Raw genomic sequence first — 25,227 nt, 5'->3', positions numbered from 1 at the left:
CCTCGTGCGCTCCCTGTCTCTGCCGGGCCTCCTGGGCTCGGGTCCTTGATGGAAACAGGCAGCCGCCCCTCCAGCTCTTCTCATGGAGGCTCTGAGCTGCCTCCCAGCTTTCCTTCCCAGGCCGCCCCCTAGGGTACACCACCCGGGCTTTTCCACCTGGAGGCCCTCTACCTGGCCTAGACTTTTCCACCTGGAGGCCCTCTACCTGGCAGGGCTTTTCCACCTGGAGGCCCTCTACGTGGTCTGGACTTTTCCACTTAGAGGCCTTCTATCGGGTGTAGACTTTTCCACCTGGAGGCCCTCTACCTGGCAGGGCTTTTCCACCTGGAGGCCCTCTACGTGGTCTGGACTTTTCCACTTAGAGGCCTTCTATCGGGTGTAGACTTTTCCACCTGGAGGCCCTCTACCTGGCATAGACTTTTCCACCTGGAGGCCCTCTACCTGGCAGGGCTTTTCCACCTGGAGGCCCTTTACGTGGTCTGGACTTTTCCACTTTGAGGCCTTCTGTCGGGTGTAGACTTTTCCACCTGGAGGCCCTCTACCTGATGTGAACTTTTCCACCTGGAGGCCCTCAACCTGGTCTGGACTTTTCCACCTGGGGGCCCTGTTACTCACGTGCAGCTCTCCCAGGACATCTCCACGGCCACCTGCAAGAAGCCTTCCTGGCTTCCTCCTGCCCTTGCGGGCTGCAGATGTCCTGGATGCAGAGCCACGCTTACTCAGCAGTGTGGCCAGCGCAGCGCTGCCGAGCGTCCGGTGAGTGCCGCTGGGTTCAGTTTGCTAACGTGTTTGCAAGTGGCACCTTACCAAGAGACAAGGCATCTTACTCTTTCTCGTTTCTTAAAACGAGACCGCACTAGGCTGTTTTTCTCTTTGGAAACTTGCCTGGAGAGCAGCGGAACAAAGCTGCTGCCCTGAACCTAAACAGACTCGGCCTCAAGTATGGCCTGGAGAGCTCTGCGTCAGCAGTGTCCTCACACTCAGGTCGAGTGGATTTCCTCTCCACAAAGTGAGTTCCCGTAACAGGGCTGCTTGAGCCTCTTTCGATGCAACCGGAAATGCCTTATTTTGTCTCCCAAGCCGGTTGAGGACATCGGGAGGTTGCTGAAGGCCCATCTTTCAGCCAGGCCCCGTGAACCGCGCTCCGTGAGCTGCAGCGCTTGGGCGTCTCGGAGCTGGCGCTCGGACCCGCGTGGCTCCCTCGCCTGCGAAGCAGGCCGTCAGACGTGGCGGCTCCACCAACGAGCCTTGCACCAGTGAGCGCCATGGACATCAAGTCTTTACGTAAACGCTGCCCCGAACACGTGGCCACAGGGGCAGCAGGACACGGGAAGCACACGGCCCGTCATGTTTGGAGACGCATCCCCTGGGCGGGTGCCCCCTCTGCTGCGCGCTGGCCAGCGCTGGGGTCCATCCAGGACGAAGGCGTTCAACTGCGCGAGGCCCCACCATCCGCCTTTCTCTCTTGTGACTTGCCCCGGTACAAACGTGGATCATGCTCGAGACAGTCCGTGAGCCAGCAGTCGTGGCCACAGCCTCGGGAAGCAGTGCGTCAGCTGGTCACACACCACCTTCTCCCCCTCTGCACATCCTCCTGACCCGCCCCGCACAACGCAGGAACCGAGGTGTGGACTGTGGAATCTTCACGAACAGCGCCACTTCCCGTCAGAAGGAGCGTGGCTCGGCCTGGAGCAGCAGCTGGGTCACGTGAAGGACTTACATCCTCGGCGCTCGCGCCGCTAGAAACCCCTTCCTGGAGGGGAGAGGCCGGGCCATCAGAACCCCGCAAGGCAGCAGTGAATTCTCAGAGACGTGAATATTTAACTAAACAAGTTGTTCTCTAAGTAGTAATACCTCCCCGGAGATGACCCTAAAGGCACTGATTTCCAGCCTCGTGGGCGGGATGGAGACCGGAGCCCCTGCAGCCCTGAGCTTCTGAGGATTCTCCCCGAGAAGCCACTGCAGCCGTGGAGCCACCCAGGTCCCACGGCGCTTGGCGTGGGCCGCGGTCACCTCACCTGTGTGTTTGCACTGCTCTGGAGTTCTAACTTATTCGTTTACAAAACTGGAAAAGCAGGTCTGCAGCTGGGGCCCAATACTCTCTGCCCTTGTCCTTTGCAAGTTAAACGTCACCTTCCACTCCAGATGTTTTCACGTCAGAGGCTCCGCTTGACGGTGTCTTTAGGCTGAACACGTCCCACGTCTACGGCGGGTACAGAGGGATGACAGGTTGAGACAGTAGAAAATTTAAGTCATTCACAGGCCATTACTTGGAGTCATCTGTGATTTTTCTAGAAAAGGAATTACTGTTCAAGAAGGTATCACCACTCAGAATTGTCTGGACCACGAAACTTGTTTTATCCTATATCTGGTGCCGTATGTACAGCACTGCCTAGAAGTCACGGCTGGTGCCGGGCACGGATTCTGCCATCAGGCTGGCGGGCGTGTGACCAGACTCTCGGGTCACGGCCTGAGGGTGTGCGGGCTTTTCCCGGGGATTGGACTCACTGCTCAGATTCCCACTGGGGGCGGCGGCCGTGCTGCCGCTTCTTTCCCAGCTCAGCCCCACGTGTCCCCTCCACATGCCTGCGACACACACTGCAGACACCGTCCTTCCTGGCCGTAGGTTGACGTTGCCCTGGGTTTAACTGCAGGACTCCCGTGAGCGTGAACCAGGCCGTGTTTTAAGTGTTTCGCTCTGTATGTTGCAGGAGATAGTTCTGGGACCAAGGACAGAGCCACCCACCATGGGCTCCGATGCTGCCCCTGAGTTCACGGGCCCTTGTCCAGATCCCCGTGTGGACCACCGGTTCTGGGCACCCCAGCCCTCGCCCCAGCACTGTGCCCCCTCCTCCCGGCCCCTCCTGGTGCTCTGGGTTTGGCTCCCGGGTTTCCTTTCCGCGGGCCGTCAGCATCTTGGGTTTCCAGGGACCCACCCCAGGCCGGGGCTCGGTGTTCGTGATTTCTGTCTGATGACAGAAATCTGTTCAGGGCTGAACAGAACCTGGTTCCAGCAGCAGTGCCCCCTCTCCAGCCCTGCAGCTGCTGTGACAAGCCCCTCGGTGCTTCCGCAGAAGAGGGCCACGTGGTTTGCCGGCCAGAAGAGTCCTCGAGAAAGAGGAGCCCTGGTGCCAGCGGCCTGTGGGTCAGTGCGGGCGCCCGCGGTTCTGTCCGAGCCGAGAGCTTCCCGACCCGTCTGGAAGGGAAAACCTTTCACCTCGAGGGGGGAGGAGCGTGCATCCCCAGCACTGAGACGTGTGACGTGACCAGGGCAGTAGGTGTGGGGAGAATCGTTCGACAGATGCTTCTCGTCACTGTTGGTCACGCCCAGTGTCCCAGCAGCTTGTTACCCCATTTGGGGTCGGCCACGCCCTCTGCGTCCGTACCCCTCCCTGGTCCCGAGGGCATTCGTCCCTCACTCACATCCTTGCCAGGGAGCAGGCGGAAGTGACGGGACGAAGGACGCCCAGGAGCCAGTTTCGTTCCTGGTTCCTGACTTTCCTGAGATTCTGGGCTTGTCGGAATAAACCGAGGCTTTGTGGGGGGATCTGTGGCTTTGACGTTTTCCTGATCTTACAGGTTAACCGGTCAGTCGACATCTCCACCGCAGTCTCAGCGCTGGTACCCCTGGTTTTGTTTTTAATAAAAGCGTCCCTTGAAAAACAATTTAGTCTTCCCCATAGAGTGATTAAATGAAAATCTCCTTTTCTCGTTTTCTAGGAGAAATTTATCTGTTTTGCAAAGGAGCAGATTCCTCAATATTTCCCCGAGTGATAGAAGGCAAGGTGGACCAGATCCAATCCAGGGTGGAGCGCAACGCAGTGGTGAGATGCGGGCGGCGGCCTCACGCCTCTTCTCCCTCGTGGGGGGCACGTTCCTGCTGGGTGCCACCTGCCCTTGGGCGGGCGCCACCCTCCGCAGCCCTCCGCTGGTGTTTGGGGGTGAGGGCGTCCAGAATGACAAGCACATTGTGACGGTCTTGAAGAAAATAGATCTTTATGCCGAGGACTTCCAGTGATTGGCGGCTAATGCTTTCCCTTGTGACCTGTTGGGTTTCCTTCTCACGTTTTGTTCTGAAGCGAGTGCTCAGTCTGTTCTAGGCTCATCCGACTTCTTCCATCATCGGAGCTTCGTTCCATTTTGTGGCTGAAAAATATTCCACCGTGTGGATGCGCTGTATGTGCCCCACTGTGTTTATCCGTCACCTGTTGGTGGGCGCTTGGGTTGTTTCCACCTTTTGGCCACTGGGAGCGATGCCGCTGTGAACAGGGGTGTGCTTGTATCTGTCTGAGTTCCTTTGATTGTGTACCTCGGAGTGGGATGGCTGAGTCACCTGGTCATTCCAATATGTTTCACTTTTTAAGGAAATGCCAGACTGTTCCCCAGAGGCTGCACCGCTTCGCATCCCCACCAGCAGTGCGTGAGGGTTTCAGTTCCTCCACCTAATCGCCAGCACTTGTTATTCTCCATTTTTGTTAACTGTAGTCACCCTGGTTAGGTATGAAGTGGTAACTCATTATGGTTTTTGTTTGCATTTCCCTAATGACTGAAGATGTTGAGCACCTTTTTAGGTGCTTATGGACCATTTGTATCTTCTTTGCAGAAATGCTTATTCAGGGTTTTTGCCCATTTTTTAATCAGGTTTTTTTTTCTTTTTGAATTGTAGGAGTTCTTTATATATTCAGAATACTAACACCTTATCAGATGTATGAATTGCAAACATTTTCTCCCAGCCTGTAGGTTGTCTATCACTCTCTTGACAGTATCCTTTGATGCACAAATTTTTTAATTTTAATCAAGTCCAATTTACTTTTTTGTTGTGGCCTGTGCTTTTAGTGTCATATTTAAGAAACTGTTGTCAAATCCAAGATCATAATTTGTCCCTATGTTTTTTTCTGAGAGTTTTATAATGTAGCACTTATATTCAGGTCTTTGATCCATTTAGAGTTAATTTTGCGTGTGTGGGACAGGTAAGGGTCCAGCTTCACTCTGTCACATATGGACGGCTGCTTGTGTCAGGACCGTTGGTTGAACAAGACTGTTCTTTCCCTGTTGGATGGTCTTGGCATCCTTGTCAAAAATCATTGGGCCACATGTACAGCTGTTCATTTTTGAGCTCTCGGTTCTGTTGCGTTGGTCTATGTCTGTCTTTACGCTAGGACCACCCCATTTTGGTTACTTGTCCCTTTCCGGTGAGTTTTGAAACCAGGAAACGTGAGTCCGTCCTCCAGCCTCGCTCTTTTACAAGATTGTGGTCTACTCTGCGTCGCTTGAGATTCCCCATGAATTTCAGCTGGGTTCTCCCATTCCCACAAGAATGCCATTGGAGTTGTGATAGGCGTTGTTCTGAACCTGTAGATCACTTTGGGTGGTGTCGTCATCGTGGGATATTAAGTCTTACAGTCTGTGAACACAGGATGCCTGTTCATTTACTTAGATCTTCTATGATTTCTTTCAGCAACATATTGTGGTTTTCAGTCTATGAATCTTTCACCTCCGTGGTTTAACTCATTCTCGGGTATTTTATTCTTTTTGCTGCTGCTGTAACGGGTATTGTTTTCTTAATTTCCTTTTTGGGTTGTCCGCAGTTAGTGTGTAGAAATGCAGCCGCTTTTCGTGTGTTCACTTTGTATTCTGCACTTTTACTGAATTCGTCTTTTAGTTCCAACCATTTTTTTTTTTTTTGGTGGTGGAATCCTTAGAGTTTTCTACATATAAGATCCTATCATCTAAGAACAGAAATAACTTTATGTCTTCCTTTCCAACTTGATACCTTTTTTTTTTCTTGCCTGATTGCTCTGGTTAAGACTTCTGGTGCCATGTTGAATGGAAGTGGCAGAGGCAGCCATCCTTGTCTTCTGCCTGATCTTAGGGAGAAAGTTTTCAATCTCCCCCCGTTGAGTATGATGGTAGCTGTGAGTTTTCATATATGGCTTTTATCAGATTGAGGAAGTTCCCTTCTATCCTAGTTTACTGAGTGGTTTTATCATGAAAAGCTGTCGGGGTTTGTCAGTTGCTTTTTTGCATCTATTGAGATGATCATGTGAGTTTTTCTCCTGTGTTCTATTTATGTCATATATTACATCGATTGGTTTTCATATGTTGAATCACCCTTGCATCGCTGGGATAAATCCCTCTTGGTCATGTATATAATCCTTCGGACATACTGTTAGATTCAGTTTACTGAAATTTTGTTGAGGATTTTTGCATATATGTTTGTAAGGGATAATACTCTGTAATTTTCTTTCCTTGTGGTGTATTTGTCTGGCTTTGCATATCAGTATTGTTTTATATACAGTGTCCAGGGTTTTAGTAATTCTTTGCAGGAAGAGTAGAGAAAAGTATTTCTACTCCATGTTTCCACAAGGGGAAGTCCCATAGCTGCTTTTAAAGGCAAGGTTCTATTTATTTCTGAAGTTTCTGCTGACCGTTCACACCAGCTCTATGTTCTGGGACGGCTCTGAATTACTATCCTCGTAAAACCTCTTTCTTATCGTGCAGTTTTTCTGGCGTAAAATGAAGTCATATACATATTTCCTGTGCGTTTCACCTCTTAGGAGAAGTCAGAGGATCCATTCTGTAGCTCGAGTTCATGTCTCTGATCTGTACCTTGATCACCATGGATACTTCCGATCCAACTTCAACCACTTTTTTTAGCAGAAGTTACTGAGTTACTATTGTGTGCCAAGGAGTCGGGGGTGAAGTAAGACAGTGCCAGCGACCTGAGAGCTCCCACCCCACAAAGGAGACAGACAGGAGGGCAGCGAAGTGGGCAGGGAGTGGACCCGGGAAGGATGCAGGGGAAGAACATCTCTGTGCTTTCACGGCTCAGGGGTGGAGAGGGACCTGCCTCCTCAGAGAGGCGAGCGGGCTGCTTGCTTGCTCCCCTGGGACGGGACTCGGCATCTGGATGGTGGGCGGTCACAGAGCTCAGTGCCTTCCCAGAGCGTCGGACACACAGATGCTGCTTTTGTCCTGCTCCTTCCCGGGGGCTCCCTTCCCACCTTCAGGCTTCCGAGAGCTCCGGGGACAAGAGGAGCTGTTAACCCGACCGTGATCGTGTCCTTCGGCTACATCTAGAGGTTGGAGAAAACATGAAGGATGTGAAGCGTTCCCTGAGGGCGATGGGACATTAGAATTCATAGAGTGGAAAACCTTCAAATCTTAGAGACCAGTGTTCTCCCAGAATTTGGACTGGCTCATTTCAGGGGATCTGTAGAGTTGGGGCTGAAGGAACAAGGGAAGCAGAAGGGGATCGTCCAGGGTCGCCAGTCGGGCCGTTGTGATGGTTGCTTCATTGCGACCAAAGAAAACGTCTGTTGACACAGTGAAAGTGCTCTGTGTGGCGCCTTCGAGTGCCCGGCTTCCTGGTTCCCTGCCGGCTGGTGTGCTTGCCCTGCGTGCCCTAATGTACAGAATTAGTCTTAGGTTCTTATTTTACTCTCCTGTGGACCCGATAGGTTTGATCAGTAACCGTGTGGTTTTCCTTCGGTGAGACCCATATAAGATCAAAGTGTCGCACAAACTCCCCACGTAAAGCGTCACTTTAGAAATATCACTTGATGGGACTTCCCTGGTGGTCCAGTGGTTAAGACTTTGAGCTCCCACTGCAGGGGGTGTGGGTTCAATCCCTGGTCAGGGAACTAAGTTCCCACATGCCATGTGGTGTGGCCAAAAAAAAAAAAAAAAGAAATATCACTTGATATTTACTATAAATTGCAAATTGCTATCCTAAAAAAGGTTAACTCTTCATTTGTCAAAATAAAAGAACAAAGTCTTATCTTTCGACGGCCCTGGTTTATATTTTGTATTCCCACGCTTACTAGTTTGAAAACTTTATCATCTACCAGGATTGTGTGTATTTAAGGCGGACACGCTTCACTTGCAGATGACCAGTCCCTTGAGGGTGGGTTGGTTTCTTGTTCTCTGGTTAGTCACTCGAGCTGGACGGGGGTGTCGGGAAGGCTTTGGGAAGTGATATTCAGCAAAGTGACCCTCGAGTTCACGTTAAGTGCCGCTTTGTGTCCTGCAGGAGGGGCTTCGGACCTTGTGCGTTGCCTACAAAAGGCTCATCCAGGAAGAATATGAAGGCATCTATAAGCTGCTGCAGGCCGCCAAAGTGGCGCTTCACGATCGGGAAAGGAAATTAGCAGAAGCCTATGAGCAGATAGAGAAAGACCTTATCCTGCTCGGTGCTACGGCCGTGGAGGATCGGTAAAGGCTCGCCGCGCTCGTCTTCAGAAATAATAATGTTGCAGCGGGATCGCAGGGGCTGCAGGGGCGCTTCGGGCGGAGCCCCACAGCCGGCGTCGGCCGCACCCGGTGAACGCGTTCACGCGTCAGGACCAGGCAGGCCACTTGGTTGCCTGGGGTAATAGCACAGGGGGTCAGGCTGCGCTATTGTGATGTTTGACTTTCCACGAATAAAAGGCCCCCAGAAGAAACCAGAAATGGTCAGCATTTTCACACCATATTCTGAATAGTCAAGCTACAAGGCGATGCTATTCAATTATTCTTTAGAATGGAATCAATAACTAATCTGTTCCTCAGTTTGTCACTAGTTCTTCCCAAATACAAATGTAAACATGTTGGATCTTAACATTCTCGGCGGTCTTGTCATCACTCATTGAAGGAATTTAAAATAATGAAGTAGAATATTGCAAAAACTGACAATTAATAGCTGGTAGAATTCCTGGGTCCTTGGAGGAACTGGGGAGAAGGGAAGGCTCTTAAGGGTGGAGGGATCCTTGCCTGCACAGCCGAGGACCCTCATGGGGGTCCTGGGAGCTGATGCACCCGGAGGGAGCTGGCACCTCAGGACATTGAGAGTAGATCCCCGGGGATGGGGTGGAGGGGAGGGGTTGAAGTGATGATATTTGATTACAAATTATTTCTTTGATGAAATTATTTCAAATTATTTCTGGCCAACATCTTTGCAAACCACTCTGGGCCTCGGTTTCCTTTTTGCAAAAAAGGATGAAATGAGAGATGTTTTTTTCTGCCTCTAGAATAGTACGATTATATCATCTCCAGACTTGACCTAGGAAGTTTATCCCAGAATCTAACCAGATGGTTCCGGTCAGAATCCGGATCCTTTCCTTGCCTTTCACTCAGCACTGGACACAAACACATCACTGACACACATCTATCAAAAACTAAGACTCTAAAATCTAGAAAACACAGCAGGCCCCCAAGTGAGGCAGACGTGGTTTTGATGCCAGACTTCCACGGATGGCAAGACAGCCTGACCAAGGTCAAGAGGGCCGTTTATCCTCAGACATGTGTCGTGGCCTCTGCAAGCTGTGGGTTTTCTACACGTAGACCAGGATCCTAACACCGTCCTCATCCTGTAAGGTTCTGGCAAAGACAAAACGTCTCGGGCGAGTGCTTCCCGCGGCATCTGGTGCGGGGCGAGCCTGCGAGGCCGTCAGCCCGTCCCAGAGCCGTGCCTGGCATTTCACGTTCTTTAGGGGAACCTGGGCTCCGATTTGATACGTGGCAAAATTAGAACAGTTTATGCACAATGAAAAGGTCGTGAGTGTCACCTCTTTTCCAGGTCCCGTTTTTCCCTGGTTAAGACTTTTTTGGTTGGTGGTTATGACGGGCCTTCTTATAATAGCGTAAAATCCTCTCTAAGTAGCAAGTCCCACCAGGCAGAAAACTGTGTGCTCGGCAACTGTTACTCGTACAAGATGCCGTTTTGTTTCTTAATATTTTATCCCTGTGGATTTTCTGGTATTAGGAAGTGTTTTGTTGTAAAAAGTTAATACTGTAACCAGCCTCGGGTCCTTTACGGTAAATCACGAGCCAGCACGGCCGTGCTTTTTAATTTGGGGGCAAAAAACTGAAACAGTTCGGTAGATCACAAGTTCTTGGAATTCTACACTTGGTTTGCTGTGTCCACGCTGACGGGTGCGTGTTGTCCCCCGCCCCCCGCCCCCCAGGCTGCAGGAGAAGGCGGCCGACACCATCGAGGCCCTGCAGAAGGCGGGCATCAAGGTGTGGGTGCTCACGGGTGACAAGATGGAGACGGCGGCCGCCGCCTGCTACGCCTGCAGGCTCTTCCGCAGGAACACGCAGCTGCTCGAGGTGACCACCAAGAGGCTGGAGGAGCAGAGCCTGCACGACGTGCTCTGCGAGCTGAGCAAGACCGTCCTGCACTGCAGCGCCAGCCTGACCCGGGACAGCTTCTCAGGGTAGGCGGGACGTTTGCAGAGGACTGGGCAAGCTCCGCGGGCAGGGCCGTGGCCTCAGCTCCCTCTGTGCGGACGTGGTCCTGTCCTCTGGCCTCTAACAGCATCCCGTGGTCGGGACCATGACCAGAGCTGTTTCTCTTTAGCATCTGTGACATACATGCCTTTTTGCATCAGAGCGGGGTGTGTGTGTGTGGTGTGTGTGTGTGTGTGCGCGTGCATGGGGTGATTCCCGTCTGCTTCTACGACACTTGCGGGCTGCATCGTGGATTCCTCAGGGCATCTACCAGAGCAGGAGGGAGACGTGAATAATTCATGGTCGTTTGTCGATTAAGACAGAACAGTGTACGCCCGACAGTTGTTTTTTCCAAGAATGTTCACCAGTTTATTCACATTTTATCCACGCTGTCCTTGCTGGTTTTAGATGTATCATCTAAGATTAGATTTCATTTGAATCATTTCAAGTTTTCATTAATTTAGGTAAAGCAAAGACAGCTCTCTAATCATATGTGGATTTAAAATTATTCATTTATACATAGTACAGCAGTATTTCCCTTTGCCCTATCTGCAGAATTCCTTTTGGGGATTAGAGATATTCCTTGTAATTTTGAAACCCAGCAAAGAGAAATTACGACCACGTTCTTTCCAAGTCAGGTCACCCGGGCAGAGTCGCACGGAGGTATTAGTTGTAACAATAAAGACTGTGGTTGGCTGAGGTGGCCAGGCAGTTCGGGAATGAAGGCCGATCTCTTCGATAGCGGGATAAATGCTCTCCTTCTGTTGTCAAGAAGTACCGGAACACGCCCAGGAGTCCACAGTTGCGACTGTTGTTTGCTTTGCCTCAGTGAAATGAGAAAGTTTAATTCACACACAATTTTAAAATGTAATCAAAGGCCTTACAGCCACTAATCTAGAGACTGTATTATTACTGACAAAACAAGAAAAACCAGTTTCTTAATCCTGAATGTGTAGCATCTATAGATAACCCCAAAAAGTACATAGTCTTCTCAAATCTCTGGATTTAGTTATTGAGTAATTTCTCTGGTTTGTATGATCTAACAGACTCTCAGCCGATGTGCAGGACTACGGTTTAATTATTGATGGTGCCGCGCTGTCCTTGATAATGAAGCCGCATGAGGACGGGAGCTCCAGCAACTACCGAGAGCTCTTCCTGGACATCTGCCGGAACTGCAGCGCCGTGCTCTGCTGCCGGATGGCGCCCCTGCAGAAGGCCCAGGTCCGCCGCCCACCAGGAACCAGCTAGGGATCCCCGGGGGAAGGGGTTACGTAGTGAGAGCCGTTCATGAGCCCTTACAGCCTCTGGGGGTTTTTTTAAATCTAGCAAAGCACCTCCTTTTAAAAATGGAAGCAAAAATGATAGAAATTGAAACGTGAGACTTAACTCTGCTCGCTGTGATTAGTAAGCGTTGATGGAATCAGATGGATGGCCCTTCCGGGTGCAGAGATCAAGGGAGATGCTCGTCCCGTCTCTCACGTAAACAGAGCTGTATCAAGGAGGTAGAGCCGTCTGTAAGAGTCTGTACGGAAGCCGGGACGGAGGCAGCTGCAGTCGAGCACCTACTGTGTGCCGATTGCTGAGGCAGGTGCGAACCCACCGACCCTCACGGTAACCCTTGAGGCGAGGGGGGCTGTGCTAATTTTAGGAATGAAGTACCTAAGACAAAATCGGGAGAACCTGCCTGGCAGGATGATTTGGAAAGTGGCCGTCCGAATCGGCTTCCGCTCTGTCGGACTCCGAACTCACGTTCTGCCCATTGCACCACACTCTTGTGGAAACACCACCTGACGTGTGTTTTTTCCTTAATGTTTTTTTTTTTTTTTGTCTGCGTTGGGTCTTCGTTGCTGCACGTGGGCTTTCTCTAGTTGCAGTGAGCGGGGGCTACTCTTCGTTGCAGTGCGTGGGCTTCTCATTGCAGTGGCTTCTCGTTGCAGAGCACAGGCTCTAGGCACGCGGACTTCAGTAGTTGTGGCTCTAGAGCACAGGCGCATGGACTTCAGTAGTTGTGGCTCTAGAGCACAGGCTCAGTAGTTGTGGCACATGGGCTCAGTAGTTGTGGCTCATGGGCTCAGTAGTTGTGGCGCACGGGCTTAGTTGCTCTGCGGCACGTGGGATCTTCCTGGACCAGGGCTCGAACCCGTGTCCCCTGCATTGGCAGGTGGATTCTTAACCACTGCGCCACCAGGGAAGCCCCCTGTTGTGTGTTTTTAAATATTTTTGAAAGCATATGGGATACGAATGTGAGCATGTGTGCCTTTCTGGTGTTGGTAAACCTAAAACGGTCCCAATTCTGTAAACCACATTTTAGATAAGGGAGATCAGTTTCTCTTGAGTTGCTCACGAAGGAAACTGTCAGCTTCTTAGACTGACCTAGCGCGTAAGGTGAAATACGGAACACCACGTGCAAAGGGGTCATTTTTCGCGTCCTTGCATGCATGCTACACTGATCTGCCACGTGACAGTGTCACTAAGCATGAAACACGTAAAGCATCGCCCTGGGGTGATTCTCAGTGAAGAAAAGCAGACTCAGGCGTTCGTGTACATTCTGTTTGGGATAAACATGGTTTCATTCCCGACTGTCCCTCTTAAGTGTGTGACTGTGTGTAAACCTTGTACAGTGACGTCCGGAAGAGAACTAAGGATGTCGTTTGGTCTTCACATGTTACTTGGTATTTCTTTTAGGTTCTTAAGTGACTTTTGCAAACTTTTATACCAATTAGTGTCTCAGTCTTGAAACAAGAAGGCAATCCACACATTTTTTCCTCATCTTTTCAGTCTTACATCGTGGAACCTTATACTTAGGCACATAAATAGGAAAAAAGACTGTAAAGAAGCAGACTAAAAATTTGGAAATTATTCATTGCCTTGAGTTGTCAGACTTGGTTTTGCACACATGACAAATTTGAAAAGTAAATGAGCAGCTTATTTTAAAAAATAGATGCTTGAAACCAGATAGCTTGGAATAGCAGTATCTTCTAACGGAATGCAGCGTTCACACTCCCCCCCGTATATTTAAATCTGTTTCCCCCACGTTTACATAAGGAGTTGAGCAGCCCCTGCAAATGACTTCCTGGATTTCACTCTCTGTCCTGTCTGCCCACCAGCCTGCTCAGCTCATCTTACTACAGTCATTTCTTAGCTGCTTTTGCTGAAGTGTGTTTCACTTGCGACGTCAAAAAGATTTTATCCTAAGTGGATAAAATAGACTGCATATAATAAATAATTCACTTTAAGTACATAGTTGTTTCATTTTTCCTTGACTAACTTGACATCTTTGTCGTTTCTGCCTAGTTAGTGAATGACCTTTGCAAAAATAAAACAGAGACGATAAAATCTGCACTTACTTCTTTTCCAGATTGTTAAATTAATCAAATTTTCAAAAGAGCACCCTATCACTTTAGCGATTGGTGACGGCGCAAATGACGTCAGCATGATCCTAGAGGCCCACGTGGGCATAGGTAAGCCCCTCGGTTCTGCTTCCCTGCGCCTCTTGGTAACCCGGGTTTATCACGCAGCTGGATGAGAAAGGACACAGCCAAGGCAGGGCCATAGAATTTAGACACACGTTCAAGGACACTGTCTGTGACACAGAGCATCCGTGACTGGAAATCCGACAGTCACGGTTCAGCCTCTCCCCATTTTGCCTGTGTCCGTGTCCACCTGCGTGGTGTTGAGAAAGGCTTTACTCAGCACGTTTGCTCCCTTCTTGTAGGCATCATTGGGAAAGAAGGTCGCCAGGCTGCAAGGAACAGTGACTATGCGATACCGAAATTTAAGCATTTAAAGAAGATGCTACTTGTTCATGGGCACTTTTACTATATTCGAATATCTGAGCTTGTGCAGTACTTCTTTTATAAGGTAGGAAGGCTTTCGTTTCCCCTCTCACCGTCTCAGAGCGTGTGATCGATGGCTCGTCTGTCACGATGCCCCGAGGCTACAGGGGTGATTTGTCCATGGATAGAAGTGACTGTCAGAAAGGAGGGGGTAATCGTAGGACCACGGGAGCAAACGCCCAGCTCTCTTCGCAGTCTCAGAACTGAATGTGGGACCAGTGAGATAAGGGCTTAAAACGCTTGAGGAAGGGGCATTCTTTTATAGTTCCTTGAAGTAGTTTCTCCTTCTTTAATGCGGTTGCATTCTTTCCTGTCTGTACTGACACCGACATTGCCGCCTCATTTCTCTGCCACAAGCTTCCCTTGAGTCTGTCTGATCTCAGGGTGACCAGAATGGTCCCGTGTGCACTGTGGGAGCCCCTGAGATGAGCAAGGAGTTTTAGAGCCATTGCCCGTCTTGCTGGAGAATGTGGGGCACTTTGCCCAGGTAGAGTGTGTCACGTGGCCAAGCTCTGTGACGGGATAGAAAAGTGACGTCTCTTACAATGTGCCCTTGATTAACATGCATGTGACTTGTCTTTCAGAATGTCTGCTTCATTTTCCCTCAGTTTTTGTACCAGTTCTTCTGTGGGTTTTCACAACAGGTGAGTCCTGTTGCCTGAGGTCGAGCTCACCTGAGCCTTATCCCTCTTCCCCGCATGTGTCTGTGGTGGGCGGAGGGTGGACGGCAGGGCATGCAGGCCAGATGACCCCCCCGTTCCGTCGCTGATCTTCTTTCATCTAAAGCAACCAGGACCGGGGAAAATCTAAGCTTGGAGGTGGCGATCAGAATTGCAAACTTTTATGCAACTTTCCGTTGTTGCAGGTTTGGAATGGCAGGACCAGGTGGGTCCGCCGTGATTTTAATCCAGACTAGTCGACGTCCTGACACTTTGAAAAATGCCCTGTCCTTCTGTATCTGTAGGAAAATGGCCCTGTGTGCATTTTATAACGCTCGTGCCTGTGGCCCTTTGTAAATGGAAACTACACGTGCATATTGAAACGAATCATCCGAAAGTCTTGTCGAGATGCCCGGGTGCTGTTTTCACGTGGCTTTTCGGTCCCGCAGACCCTGTACGACACTGCCTACCTGACTCTCTACAACATCAGCTTCACCTCCCTCCCCATCCTGCTGCACAGCCTGACGGAGCAGCACGTCGCCATGGACACGCTCAAGAGGGATCCTGCCCTCTACAGGTACCTCGAGCAGGCAGCCGCTGTAGGCAAGGAGAAGGACCGGGCAGCCCTGCCGCGAATCCGGATAATACTTGGTTGAAGTACTTAAAAGCCAGACGATTCAGTGTCAGCTGACACACTCGCTTCCACAGCAGATTCTTCAAGCAGGAAGCCATGTGATTTAAGTGAATATACTCCAGACAGAGGATTTGTGTTGCGTTTGAAATGTACACGTTAAGCCAGTTTGTATTTTACCGTGGTTTTCGATGGTTATGAAAGAACTTGGGGTGAGAGTTTCTATCCCCTTGTGACCCCAGTAAGTTTATGGCCTAAATGATCCTCGCAGGTCCAAATAGGTTCCATTCCGTGAGAAAAGAGAAAAGTTAACATATCTGATCTCAGGGTGCTCTGTTCTGCTAAAAAGTATTCTTAATAACAAGGAAACGATTTTTCTGCTATTTCAGAACTGCTCCCCAGGATCATTGGCCGATTCAATGTGTCACTTTATTGTGGCTTTGTAAATTAAACGTGTTATTTTCAGAACATTTTAGATGCACATGTGGTTGTAAGAAATAGGAGAGAGATTCTGTGAGGTTTTGTCCCATTTCCCCAGTGGTAACGTCTGACAGACCGCCCTGCAGAACCGCAGGACAAGGTCACAAGCGGGGCACCGACGCGACACGCCCAGCCGTCTTCCTGTCGTTGCTCGTGTACACACGTGTGCTCACGTGTGTATGCACTAAATTCTGTGCCGGCTTTGCCCATGTGTGAGTCCTGTGCCCGCACAGTCAAGACACCTCACCAGCCCCACGGCCTACATCAGAATCATTAGCCGTTAAACGGGGTCTTGAAGTGTTGGGGTCCAAAATAATCCCTGTAGGTGATAAAAAAAAAGCAAGCTCTGAGTTTGTCACGTGCATTTAATGATACAGGAGTAAGTCTAAGAGAATAGGGAACCCACACCATTTTAGACACACACCCGGAGGGAATCCTGCAGCTTCTCTGTCTTATTGAACTAAACTGACAGGTGTAGGAAGCCCTGTCGTGAAATGCGCAGCCTGGTCCAGGAAGCCCGCGGTCTTGGCGTTTGGATGCCAGCGTGTCCCTGTGTCCTGTGTCCTTCCTTTCGGAAGCAGAGGTGTGAGCGCTGGCATCTTTCTTCCTCTAGTGATGTCACAGTCCATTTTTGAGAAATAAAATATTCAAACAGAGATTGTTCAGGAATATCCGTATGTAGTAAAATGCAAAGTCTGGAGAGCATTTTGCTTTTGCTCCCAGGAAGCTCAAACTTAGTGTCTGTTGGTCCTTCCCACTGTATCAGCTGGGGACGTCGCCCCTCACACCTCAGCGTGTTTGCTCCCTTCTCACTGTGCTTTGACCGTGATGGTTTTGGTTACTACAGCTTTGTGCTACAAGCTGTCCCAGGGCCTTTCTGGGACCAGGTGTGGTGTTGAGTGAAGTGACAGGCGGTGTGGCCAGAGGAGCCGCAGAGCATCAAGTGTGGCTCGGGGGCGTGGTCAGTCGTGAGGCCCACCTGGCATCCCACAGGCTCCGTGCGTTCAGAGCGTGTGCCGGCCAGTCGAGGGGTGGAGATGGGGGTCTGGCCGCGACGTGGACAGGCTGTGTGGGGTGACCCCAGGCGGGAGACCAGGAATCCCGTGCTCGCGGCCGGGCTTCTCCAGGACCCGCTCTTCGGGGCTTGGCTGAGCGGGTGTCGGTAGGGGCCCCGCCCCCTCCGAGGGCCCTCCTTCTCCTGTCCCTGCAGCTTTGCCACCTCGGGACTCTCCGTGAGTCAGGGGCCCCCGGACGAGGACGGCGGCCGCAGGGCCGGTGGACACAGTGGGGGCTGAGTGGGCGCGTGTGCCCGGACGCGCTCACAGGTTCCCACCCTTTGCCTCCCCCAGAGACATCGCCAAGAATGCTCTCCTCTGCTGGCGGGTGTTCATTTACTGGACGTTCTTAGGCGTGTTCGATGCTCTGGTGTTTTTCTTCGGTGCTTACTTCATGTTTGAAAACACAACCGTGACCAGCAACGGACAGGTTAGTACGGAACTGGGTCGTGTCATCGTGGCTCCGGGATTCTTTGGGGATAGAGCTTGAATCCAGCACGATCCCGGGTCAGCGCAGTCCCAGCACAGCCCGTGGGGACCGTGTCTGGGTGTCTGCTCCCCAGCTGGATGGAAGGGACATGATGGCAGAGTTCTGCCGACTGTAGGGACACCCTTCCTGAGCGGTTCCAGGCTTTAGTTCTGTAGCTTACTCACCGTTAGCTATATATCTAGTGGTTCGATTTGATCGTTGAGACGTGGCTTATTAAATATGGGAAATAATTTAGTATTTAACCCATTTTAGTGTTTGTTCACATCCTTAAGTATCTGTTTACTTCGCAACAAGTAGATTTACACTTTGCTGGTAGACGTTCAGCGCTCTGGTTTTTTGCATAATTTCTAGGGGTTGTTTTATTTGTATCTTGCTTTTTTCTTTTTGCCATGGCTTCCTTCCCACTCTCAGATAGTGACCACCAACACACACATGGTAAGAAATCTGTGGGTGCGTCCTTTGTGTTTTTGGAGTGCGTTACAAATAAAATATTTCTCGAAAATATTTTCCAACGTGACTCCCTTTGTGTGCTTTGTCGGTAGAAATGCTGTTAGTTGCTGCCCCACGTCTGTAGGACTGGGGTCGTCCCAGAAACCTGTGTGTCCACTCGGGTCACTGTTGCTGAGGTTACTCCCTGTATTTCCACGTTGGGGACCACCAGCGGGGTCAGTGATGTTTCTAAGTGGACTTGATCTGTTTGGACCTCCCTTGACCTAAGTAAGTAGGAAGACACACAAGCATGTGAGGCTGGAGGGGATGCTGCTTTGACCGTGGCCAACCTCCAGCCCCGCCTGCTTCTGGAGAATATGAGAGGCCCGGGGCCCGGCGCCCTGCTTCTGACCTGATGCCCCAGGGTCCACGTAAAGAAGGGGAGCTTGTGAACAGAGGTTTACTGCATGTCCTGTTTGATGGGACACCTCTCTGCCCGTTTGTCCCTCCACGTAGCTGGCCTGAAGTTCAGAGTCTTGCTGTGTGTTTGCCCATCAGTTTCTTTTTTCTTGTGACTGCAGGGTACAGTCATCTCTCGTTATAACTGAAACCAATTTTTCCTAAATTGATCTTGAGGATTTTTCAAAGTCTTATTGCACTTTTCTAAAATCTTCACATTTTTCAAGAATTTACACTTCGTCTTAGTTGTAGTAGAATAGCTCCCGGGTGCCACGAGGCCATAACGTATCAGTAGTTGAGTCGAGCTGTCTTAGCGTTTGCTCTGATGCATCTTTAGTGAGATTCCCTTGCGGGCCCGGCTTTAAGTGAGCACCTCACATGTACCTTAAAGAGCTCAGACTCTGCGTCCCGGGCATCCGTGGTCCCAGGATCCAGGCAGTGAGTCGCTCCTGCAGGCGTCACCCTCGCTCACCAGTCGCTCCTTCAGTCGGACAGTTTCACGGTGTTAAGGCCGAGCAAATGGAAGTTCAGGCAGATGAATACTGTACGAGGTCAGGGAATTAGAGCTCAAACCCAGGGTATGTGTTTTAGACCACGCAGAATTGCTTGACACTCACATCACGTGGTGACATGGTTGGCCCTGCTCTGCAAGCCCACGAGAGGGCGGGTGTGAGCAGGGAGGGGCCATGCACCCTGGACACAGGTGCTGGTCGCCCGAGGGGCCCCAGATGCAGGCCTGGGGGGCCTTCCCGGCACGAGGCTGGGCCACATCTCCTCCTGCCGCTGCTGTGGTCAGAGCTGCAGGCCCGGGTGCCTTGAGGCCCTTCCCGTGAGCCAAGGGCTTCTGCCGTTTCCTGTTTCTCTGCTACTCGCTCCTGAGGGCGCCCTGAGCCACCATGGAACCCGGATCCCAGCGTCTAGAAGGGGTCTTTCCCGTGAGACGGTCACGTACCATCCCTTCCCCGCCTGCCACCTCTGCACCTTTGCTCAGCTGTTATGGGACAAAAGGGTTGGTTAGAATCTGGAACGATGACAGGAAGGGAGAGCGAGGTAGAAAGAACGCCAGTGGGCTGGGGCCCTGTGCTCACGGGCCAGGAGCTCTGAGGCCCCCGTGGGAACGGAGTCAGCACAGGCCACGCACATCCTGTCACGTGAGAAGCTCCTGAGATGCACGGTGATGTCAGGAAGCAGCGTGTGCGACAGTCGTACCAAGTGAGGTGCTGGACCTGGGCGTTGGTCCACAGCTGTGCCTTGGGTCACTGGCGCCCGGGGGACGATAAACAACCCGCAGACGTAGAGGCGTGAGAGCAAGGCCAGCGCTAAGCGGAGGGACACCTGCGGGGACCCAGGGTAGACCTTTATCACCAGGAGGACAGGAGCCCCAGGGCCACGCGTGGCGAGTGCGCCCCATCGATGGTCTGACTCTAGACCCCCGCGGTACCTCGGGGCCTCCGCACAGAGCCTTCTCGCTCTGGATCACTGAGTCTTAAATTCTTGTTTGTTTGTCAGGTAAGGGGGTTGCATCCCTTACGAAACCAAAAATGATATTGTAGGCTGGTTCTGTAGCAATTCAGACAAAGCAGCAAGCAGAGCTGTAAGTCCAGGGCGGCCTCAGGGGGCTGCTGATGTCCTTGGCCTTGGGCAGCAGGTGGTTCGGTGAGGATAGTGGTCATCTCTGTCCTCTTCCAAGGAGGACGGACGTGTCTTCTTGGTGGGACATTTTAGCTGCCCTGTTCTAGTGATGGTCGGGAGGTGACCCCTAAAGACCTAAGTCATTCTGTAGGCGTGTTCGTGGATCTGTTGAGAACAGTCGAATCATTGATAACTTTTGAAAAAGAGAAATTCACTTGTGGAGCGTTTTCCGCACAGACGTCAAGAGCTGTATTATTTCTCAAGTAAGAATATAAGACAATGATTCTTTTATTGTTGAACTGCGGGATATTCCTAGGTGAACACTTGAAAGTTTGGGGCGCGTTGTAATAGAAGCCAGTAAACATCTAGAGAGCTGGAACGTGAGCTGTCCCCAGCGGGCTGAGGACGAGAACACCAGCCTCTCAGCAGAGGTTCCCAGTCAGCACGTGAAGCGAATGTCGTAGATGTTCCTTGTGAGTGCGATCTTGAGAAAACACAAGACATGTTTGTCGTGGGATATTTTTACACGCAAAAATTAAACTGCTCTAGGCTTTAGAGCTTCTGTGAGCAGTAAGATTTCCTACAAGGTAGTCCTGAGGAAGAGGAGAGAGGGCGGAGTGGGAGAAGGAATTAAACTCGGACCTGGTCGCCGGGGAGGTGGGAGACCTCCTACTGAATCCTCTCCTCTGAGCGAGGCCCAGAAGTTCACGACGTTCTCCGCGGAGACACGTGTTACTTTAGGAAATCAGCCCTGGGGCTTCCTGGGGGCTGGGGAACTGATATCACTCGGGAAAAAGGCCGTCCCTCAGGACACCCCTTTGAGAAAGGGGATTGGAGCCCCAGTGAATCACCCCCAAAGTCCATAGAAATAATGGCCAACGAATTCAATAATACATTGAGTATCAGCTGGAACCGAGGGCTCCCTTAAATAAGGAACCCCAGAGGAGCTTACGGAGGTGTTACCGTGATCACCTCCCAGTGAGCTGCGATAGCTGGCGGAGGGCACAGGTGAAGGTGGGCAGGTGTGCAGCCTTGCCCAGGTTCCAACCCAAATGCCCGAATGTGATTCAAGGTACTTGTGCTTTACTGCTGTTTGCCTGTAAAAACCACACCCTGTGTTTCGCTGGGCTGGGCGTGGATCCCAGATCCACCAGAATCCACCGAATCCTAGGAATCTCGGCAGTGCCTCGGGAAGCACCGTCCTGCCCCTCTCGGGAAGAGATGCGAAGCCATTTGAGTGACTGAAACTTTGTCCCCGATTGCGATGCTGCTGGAGATGCCCTGTCACTCTGCCACTCGTAGTCCACACCCACATTTGCTGTTATCTAACAGTTTTGTAAAAGATCCCTGAATCCCTGTCAGGCAGGGGCGACAAACACAAAGGCTGTGAGGGCTTCTGCCCTTGCAGCTGAGCTGGCGGTGCCCGCGGGGTTCAGAGCCGCCCCCTCCCTGCACCTTCACCTCTTGCTTTTGGCTAAAAACGGTAGCTTCCAATGAAAAGGAAGCGGGCGCTGCGTCCTCCTGCACCTGCTGGCCACTGCCGAGCTGCAGCCCACCTCAGAGGTAAAATTTCCTGCCCCCGACATTAAGCATTGAAGAGAGAGCCCTGTTTTTGAGGGTTTCCCAGCCTGGGCACTGTTGCCGGTGAGGCCAGGAGTTCTTGGTTGTAGGGCTGCCCCGCTGCAGATAGCAGACCCCTGGCCTCTGCCTCCTGGATGCCAGGAGGGGATGCCCCCTCCCCCGAAATGTCCCCAGACACTGCAGGTGCCCCCCACCTCGGGGACAGAATCGCCTCCAGGGAGGGCCACTGTGGCTGTGGATCTGAGCCCAGCTTTGATCACGCCGATGGAGCGAAGAATAAAGTGATGAGGGTCCTTAAGTCTGTTCCCTGCAAAAGTCCTGGCGCTTCGGGTTTTCTCCTAGAATTCTGCAAGTAGGTTCTTGCCTCGGTAAACACCTCACAAGGCCTGCAGCCCACATGCTCGCCTGAAGTGAGTCGCGTGTAGGGATGTTCCTTTGGTTGAAAACTAACCACGCGGGAAAGCAGTTTTTATTCCGGCTGGTAATGCTTTGTTTTCTCGTAAAGAAGAACTAGGAGCGTTTTCTGAGAGGCCCAGCTCGCAGAATCCGACAAACCAGAAATGGGTCAGCTCTTAGGCGGTGTAGAAATCTCAGGGAAGATAACTCTTGTAAAATAACACGTCCAAGAGGCTGGTTTGTCCCCGGGAGGAAGACTCTGAAGTGGCTGGTGTTTCCTTTTGCTTGTGTCTGTGTCTGTGGGTGAGAAACGTGTTGTCCCCTGGTCGGACGTGTGTGCTCCCCGCTGGCCGAGCCCACATCCCGCCGGGGCCTCGTCCAGGGGCCGCTGCGTGTCCGAGGTTCTGGCCGCGGACCTGCCCCGGGCCCTTGTGCAGCTCTGTCGTGTCTCCCCTCCTCCGTTTCCATGACTCCCACGGGGCCGCATCCTGGTGATGCCGCCCGCAGGGGACAAGGCTGTAGCTCTCACCGCTCCCAGGACGATGGCAGCAGTGGTTTGCCTTCCGAGCCGACAGGTGTTTGAGCTGAAAAGAGACTAGACACGCGCTCTAGCGAGCGTGGGCTGGGCCGCCGGGTAAAGGTCTCGTCCGCATGAAACACGAGCGGGAGAGCGGGGTCGGCCCCCTGCGGACCGTGACTCTAGCTCACAGGCGTGTCCTGTCGTCCGCGTGAAACACGAGCTGGGGGAGCGGGGTCGGCCCCTGCGGACCGTGACTCTAGCTCGCAGGCGTGTCCTGCTCTGGTTTGTAAGCAGGGCCGCCGTGTGCGGGAGCAGCGAGGGGGCCACACTGGGGGCGGCCGTGCAGGAAGGACGGGGCACCCAGCGGGAACCACCACCCGCCCCGGCGATGCAGCGGGATCCGGGGCCTAGCGAGCCGGGCTCGGCCGGCCTCCCTCCCACGTTTTGGCGACATCGCGGGGTCTCCACGTGTCTGGGGCTGGAAGTGTCAGGCGGGGCCGTGGGAGGTGCTCTCTGCCCCTCGTGCGGAGTGCGAAGGAGGAGAATCCGTATTAGTGGGAGACGACGTGGACTCTTGTCTCCACAGGTATTTGGGAACTGGACCTTCGGGACGCTGGTTTTCACGGTGATGGTGTTTACGGTCACCCTGAAGGTACATCCCCTGACCTGACGTGCTTCCTCCGGGCACAGTCAGCCCTCCTAGTGAGTCGTGACCCTGACCCTAACGTTGCCGGGGTCTTCTCCCCACCACCAACTTGGCCCCGGCCTCGAGGCACAAAGGTCGGAATTGCACAGAAGGTGCTGGAGGGAAGGAGCCTATTCTGTGGGAAGGGATGGGTATTAGACTTCTTTTATATGGCCATCTGCCCCACCCCTAGTAGAAGCAAAATCCATCTTAATTGGAACAAATTAATGTACCGTGGAAAATTTAGCTCTTTTTCGAGTCAGGTCGGATTCTTCCTGGAATCTCATTATGAAGGTCCCAAATCCTACCAGCCTGAGTCTTGGAAAACCCCAGAGCAACGTCCCGGGTGGAGCTATGACCAGCGCCTTGAGCCGTCGCCCGGGTCGCCCTGTGGGAGCATCTCCCTGGGATCCAGGCAGACTTACTGGCAATGTTGAGACTCGGAGGCCGTGGGGAACCCTTTCTCTCCATTGGAACCTAAAGTGTGTTTTCCCCAAACAGGTTTATGTAGGCATTTGGGCTAAAATTAAGGCTGTTTCCATTCTCTTCCCGCTTCCTTCCCCCGCTGTCAGGGCTCCCAGGGCCACGCCCAGGTAACACCACCGTCAATCACCTTTTCCCTCTTTCAGCTGGCGCTGGACACACACTACTGGACTTGGATAAACCACTTTGTGATCTGGGGGTCGCTGCTGTTCTACGTCGTCTTTTCCCTCCTCTGGGGAGGAATTATCTGGTATGGAGTTGATAATTATAGAATCATCATTATGTTACTGGCCCCGCAGGGGACGAGGCGGGTGTGGTCCCTGCTCCTTTCTGCCAGGTTCTCAGTGGGGGAGACAATCTGCATCACATGTGTGACAGGGGAGGAACAGACCGGACACTACAGCAAGGGACCTATTTCAGATCAAAGGTTGGGGAAGGCCTCTCCAGAAAAGCTGTTATTTAAGCAGAAACCTGGGAGGAAAGCACTGTCATCACCGTGGTGGGTGCGCCCGGGGAGCTGGCCTGGGCCGAGGCAGTCGGACCCCAGCCAGAGCCCTTCCTAAGGAAGGGAGCCCCACGTGCAAACACCTTGGGGAGGGGCCCGGCAGGGGAAGGAAGGTCCAGCCTGCCGGCCACGTAGGACCTAGACCCCAGCCTGCCGCCATCGAGGACTTTAAGTAGAGGAGCATCAGAGTCCGACTGCACTTTTAGGAAGGTCGCCGTGGCTGCTGTGTTGAAAGTGAACTTGGGAGTGGAACACAAACAAGGCAACTGGTCTAGAGACCATTGCAGTACAGCGGTCAGTCCTGACGGGGGCAGCAAGTGTCTGCCTTTGCCGGCGCTGTTCCCTCCGCCCAGACGTCCTTGCTCACTAGCCTGCCTGGGGAGCGCCTGTTCATCTTTCGAAACCCGGCGGCCCATCAACCTCATCCACTCTTCCCTCGAGTCATCTCCCAGGCGGGCATTTCCACCTGGTCCCCCAAGCAGCTGTTCCTCCCCCTGTCACAGCGCATGCCGGATTTACCTGTAATTCTCCCGTTTACGTTTCCACCTCCCACATAAGATGGAGAATTTCCTGAGCAGGGCTGGGACTGGGGGGAGGCGAGTGAGGCCCGGGACCACAGCCTGGCCGAATGGGAGGCCAGAAGCAGTGTCCCCTCCACCTGGCGTCCCCAGTGCTGACCTCGGCTCCCGGGAGGGGCAGGCGGCCCCTGAAATGGGGGAGAGGCTTCCCCGGTCCATCAGGTCCCCACGTGGAGGTTGCTGAGCTGACATCCACCCAATGACCCGCTCTCTTTCTGACCCCCGAGTGGCCAGATCCATGCGTTGCACATTCTTGGAGACCAGGAAATCCAGGAAGACCAGACCAGCTTTTGGTGGGTTTCCAGCAGCCCTGCCCCAGGCCACAGATCCCTGCGGTTCTAGCGAGCTCTCCAGAGCGGCTGTGTAAATGGGAGGCTCCCCCGAAAACTCCCAGGCCAGCTCCTGGGCCTTGGGGCTTCAGAGCCGAGAAGCGGTGTGACTCAAGTTTAGCATCATCACTGCCCCTTTCCAGAGGCTTTTGTGATCCACCTGGCAGGAGAGTCATTTCATTCTTTGTATTTTTATGGAAATTAAAAAAATATATTATGGCATAATTTTTTTTTTTTTTTTTTTTTTGGTTACGCGGGCCTCTCACTGTT

General features: G+C 52.2%; 1 protein-coding gene across 3 annotated transcripts in view; it reads left to right on the top strand.

Moving 5' to 3' along the window:
- Positions 1-25,227, top strand: part of ATP11A (ATPase phospholipid transporting 11A) — a 62,822-nt gene that overhangs the window by 28,833 nt on the left and 8,762 nt on the right. For all 3 annotated transcript variants that reach the window (XM_024753994.1, XM_024753995.1, XM_024753993.1), the window contains 11 exons: positions 3,721-3,824; positions 8,033-8,214; positions 9,945-10,196; positions 11,256-11,430; positions 13,568-13,670; positions 13,925-14,070; positions 14,630-14,689; positions 15,154-15,281; positions 17,165-17,300; positions 22,964-23,029; positions 23,692-23,795. In XM_024753994.1, coding sequence (XP_024609762.1) covers positions 3,721-3,824; positions 8,033-8,214; positions 9,945-10,196; positions 11,256-11,430; positions 13,568-13,670; positions 13,925-14,070; positions 14,630-14,689; positions 15,154-15,281; positions 17,165-17,300; positions 22,964-23,029; positions 23,692-23,795 — 1,456 coding nt within the window. The remainder of the gene's footprint in view (positions 1-3,720; positions 3,825-8,032; positions 8,215-9,944; positions 10,197-11,255; positions 11,431-13,567; positions 13,671-13,924; positions 14,071-14,629; positions 14,690-15,153; positions 15,282-17,164; positions 17,301-22,963; positions 23,030-23,691; positions 23,796-25,227) is intronic.

Source organism: Neophocaena asiaeorientalis, unplaced genomic scaffold (genome assembly GCF_003031525.2).
Source record: "Neophocaena asiaeorientalis asiaeorientalis breed wild unplaced genomic scaffold, Neophocaena_asiaeorientalis_V1.1 scaffold684, whole genome shotgun sequence".
Classification (NCBI taxonomy): Eukaryota; Metazoa; Chordata; class Mammalia; order Artiodactyla; family Phocoenidae; genus Neophocaena; species Neophocaena asiaeorientalis.
Note: the sequence above shows the minus strand (reverse complement) of the source record. Positions and strands in the feature narration are given on the sequence as shown.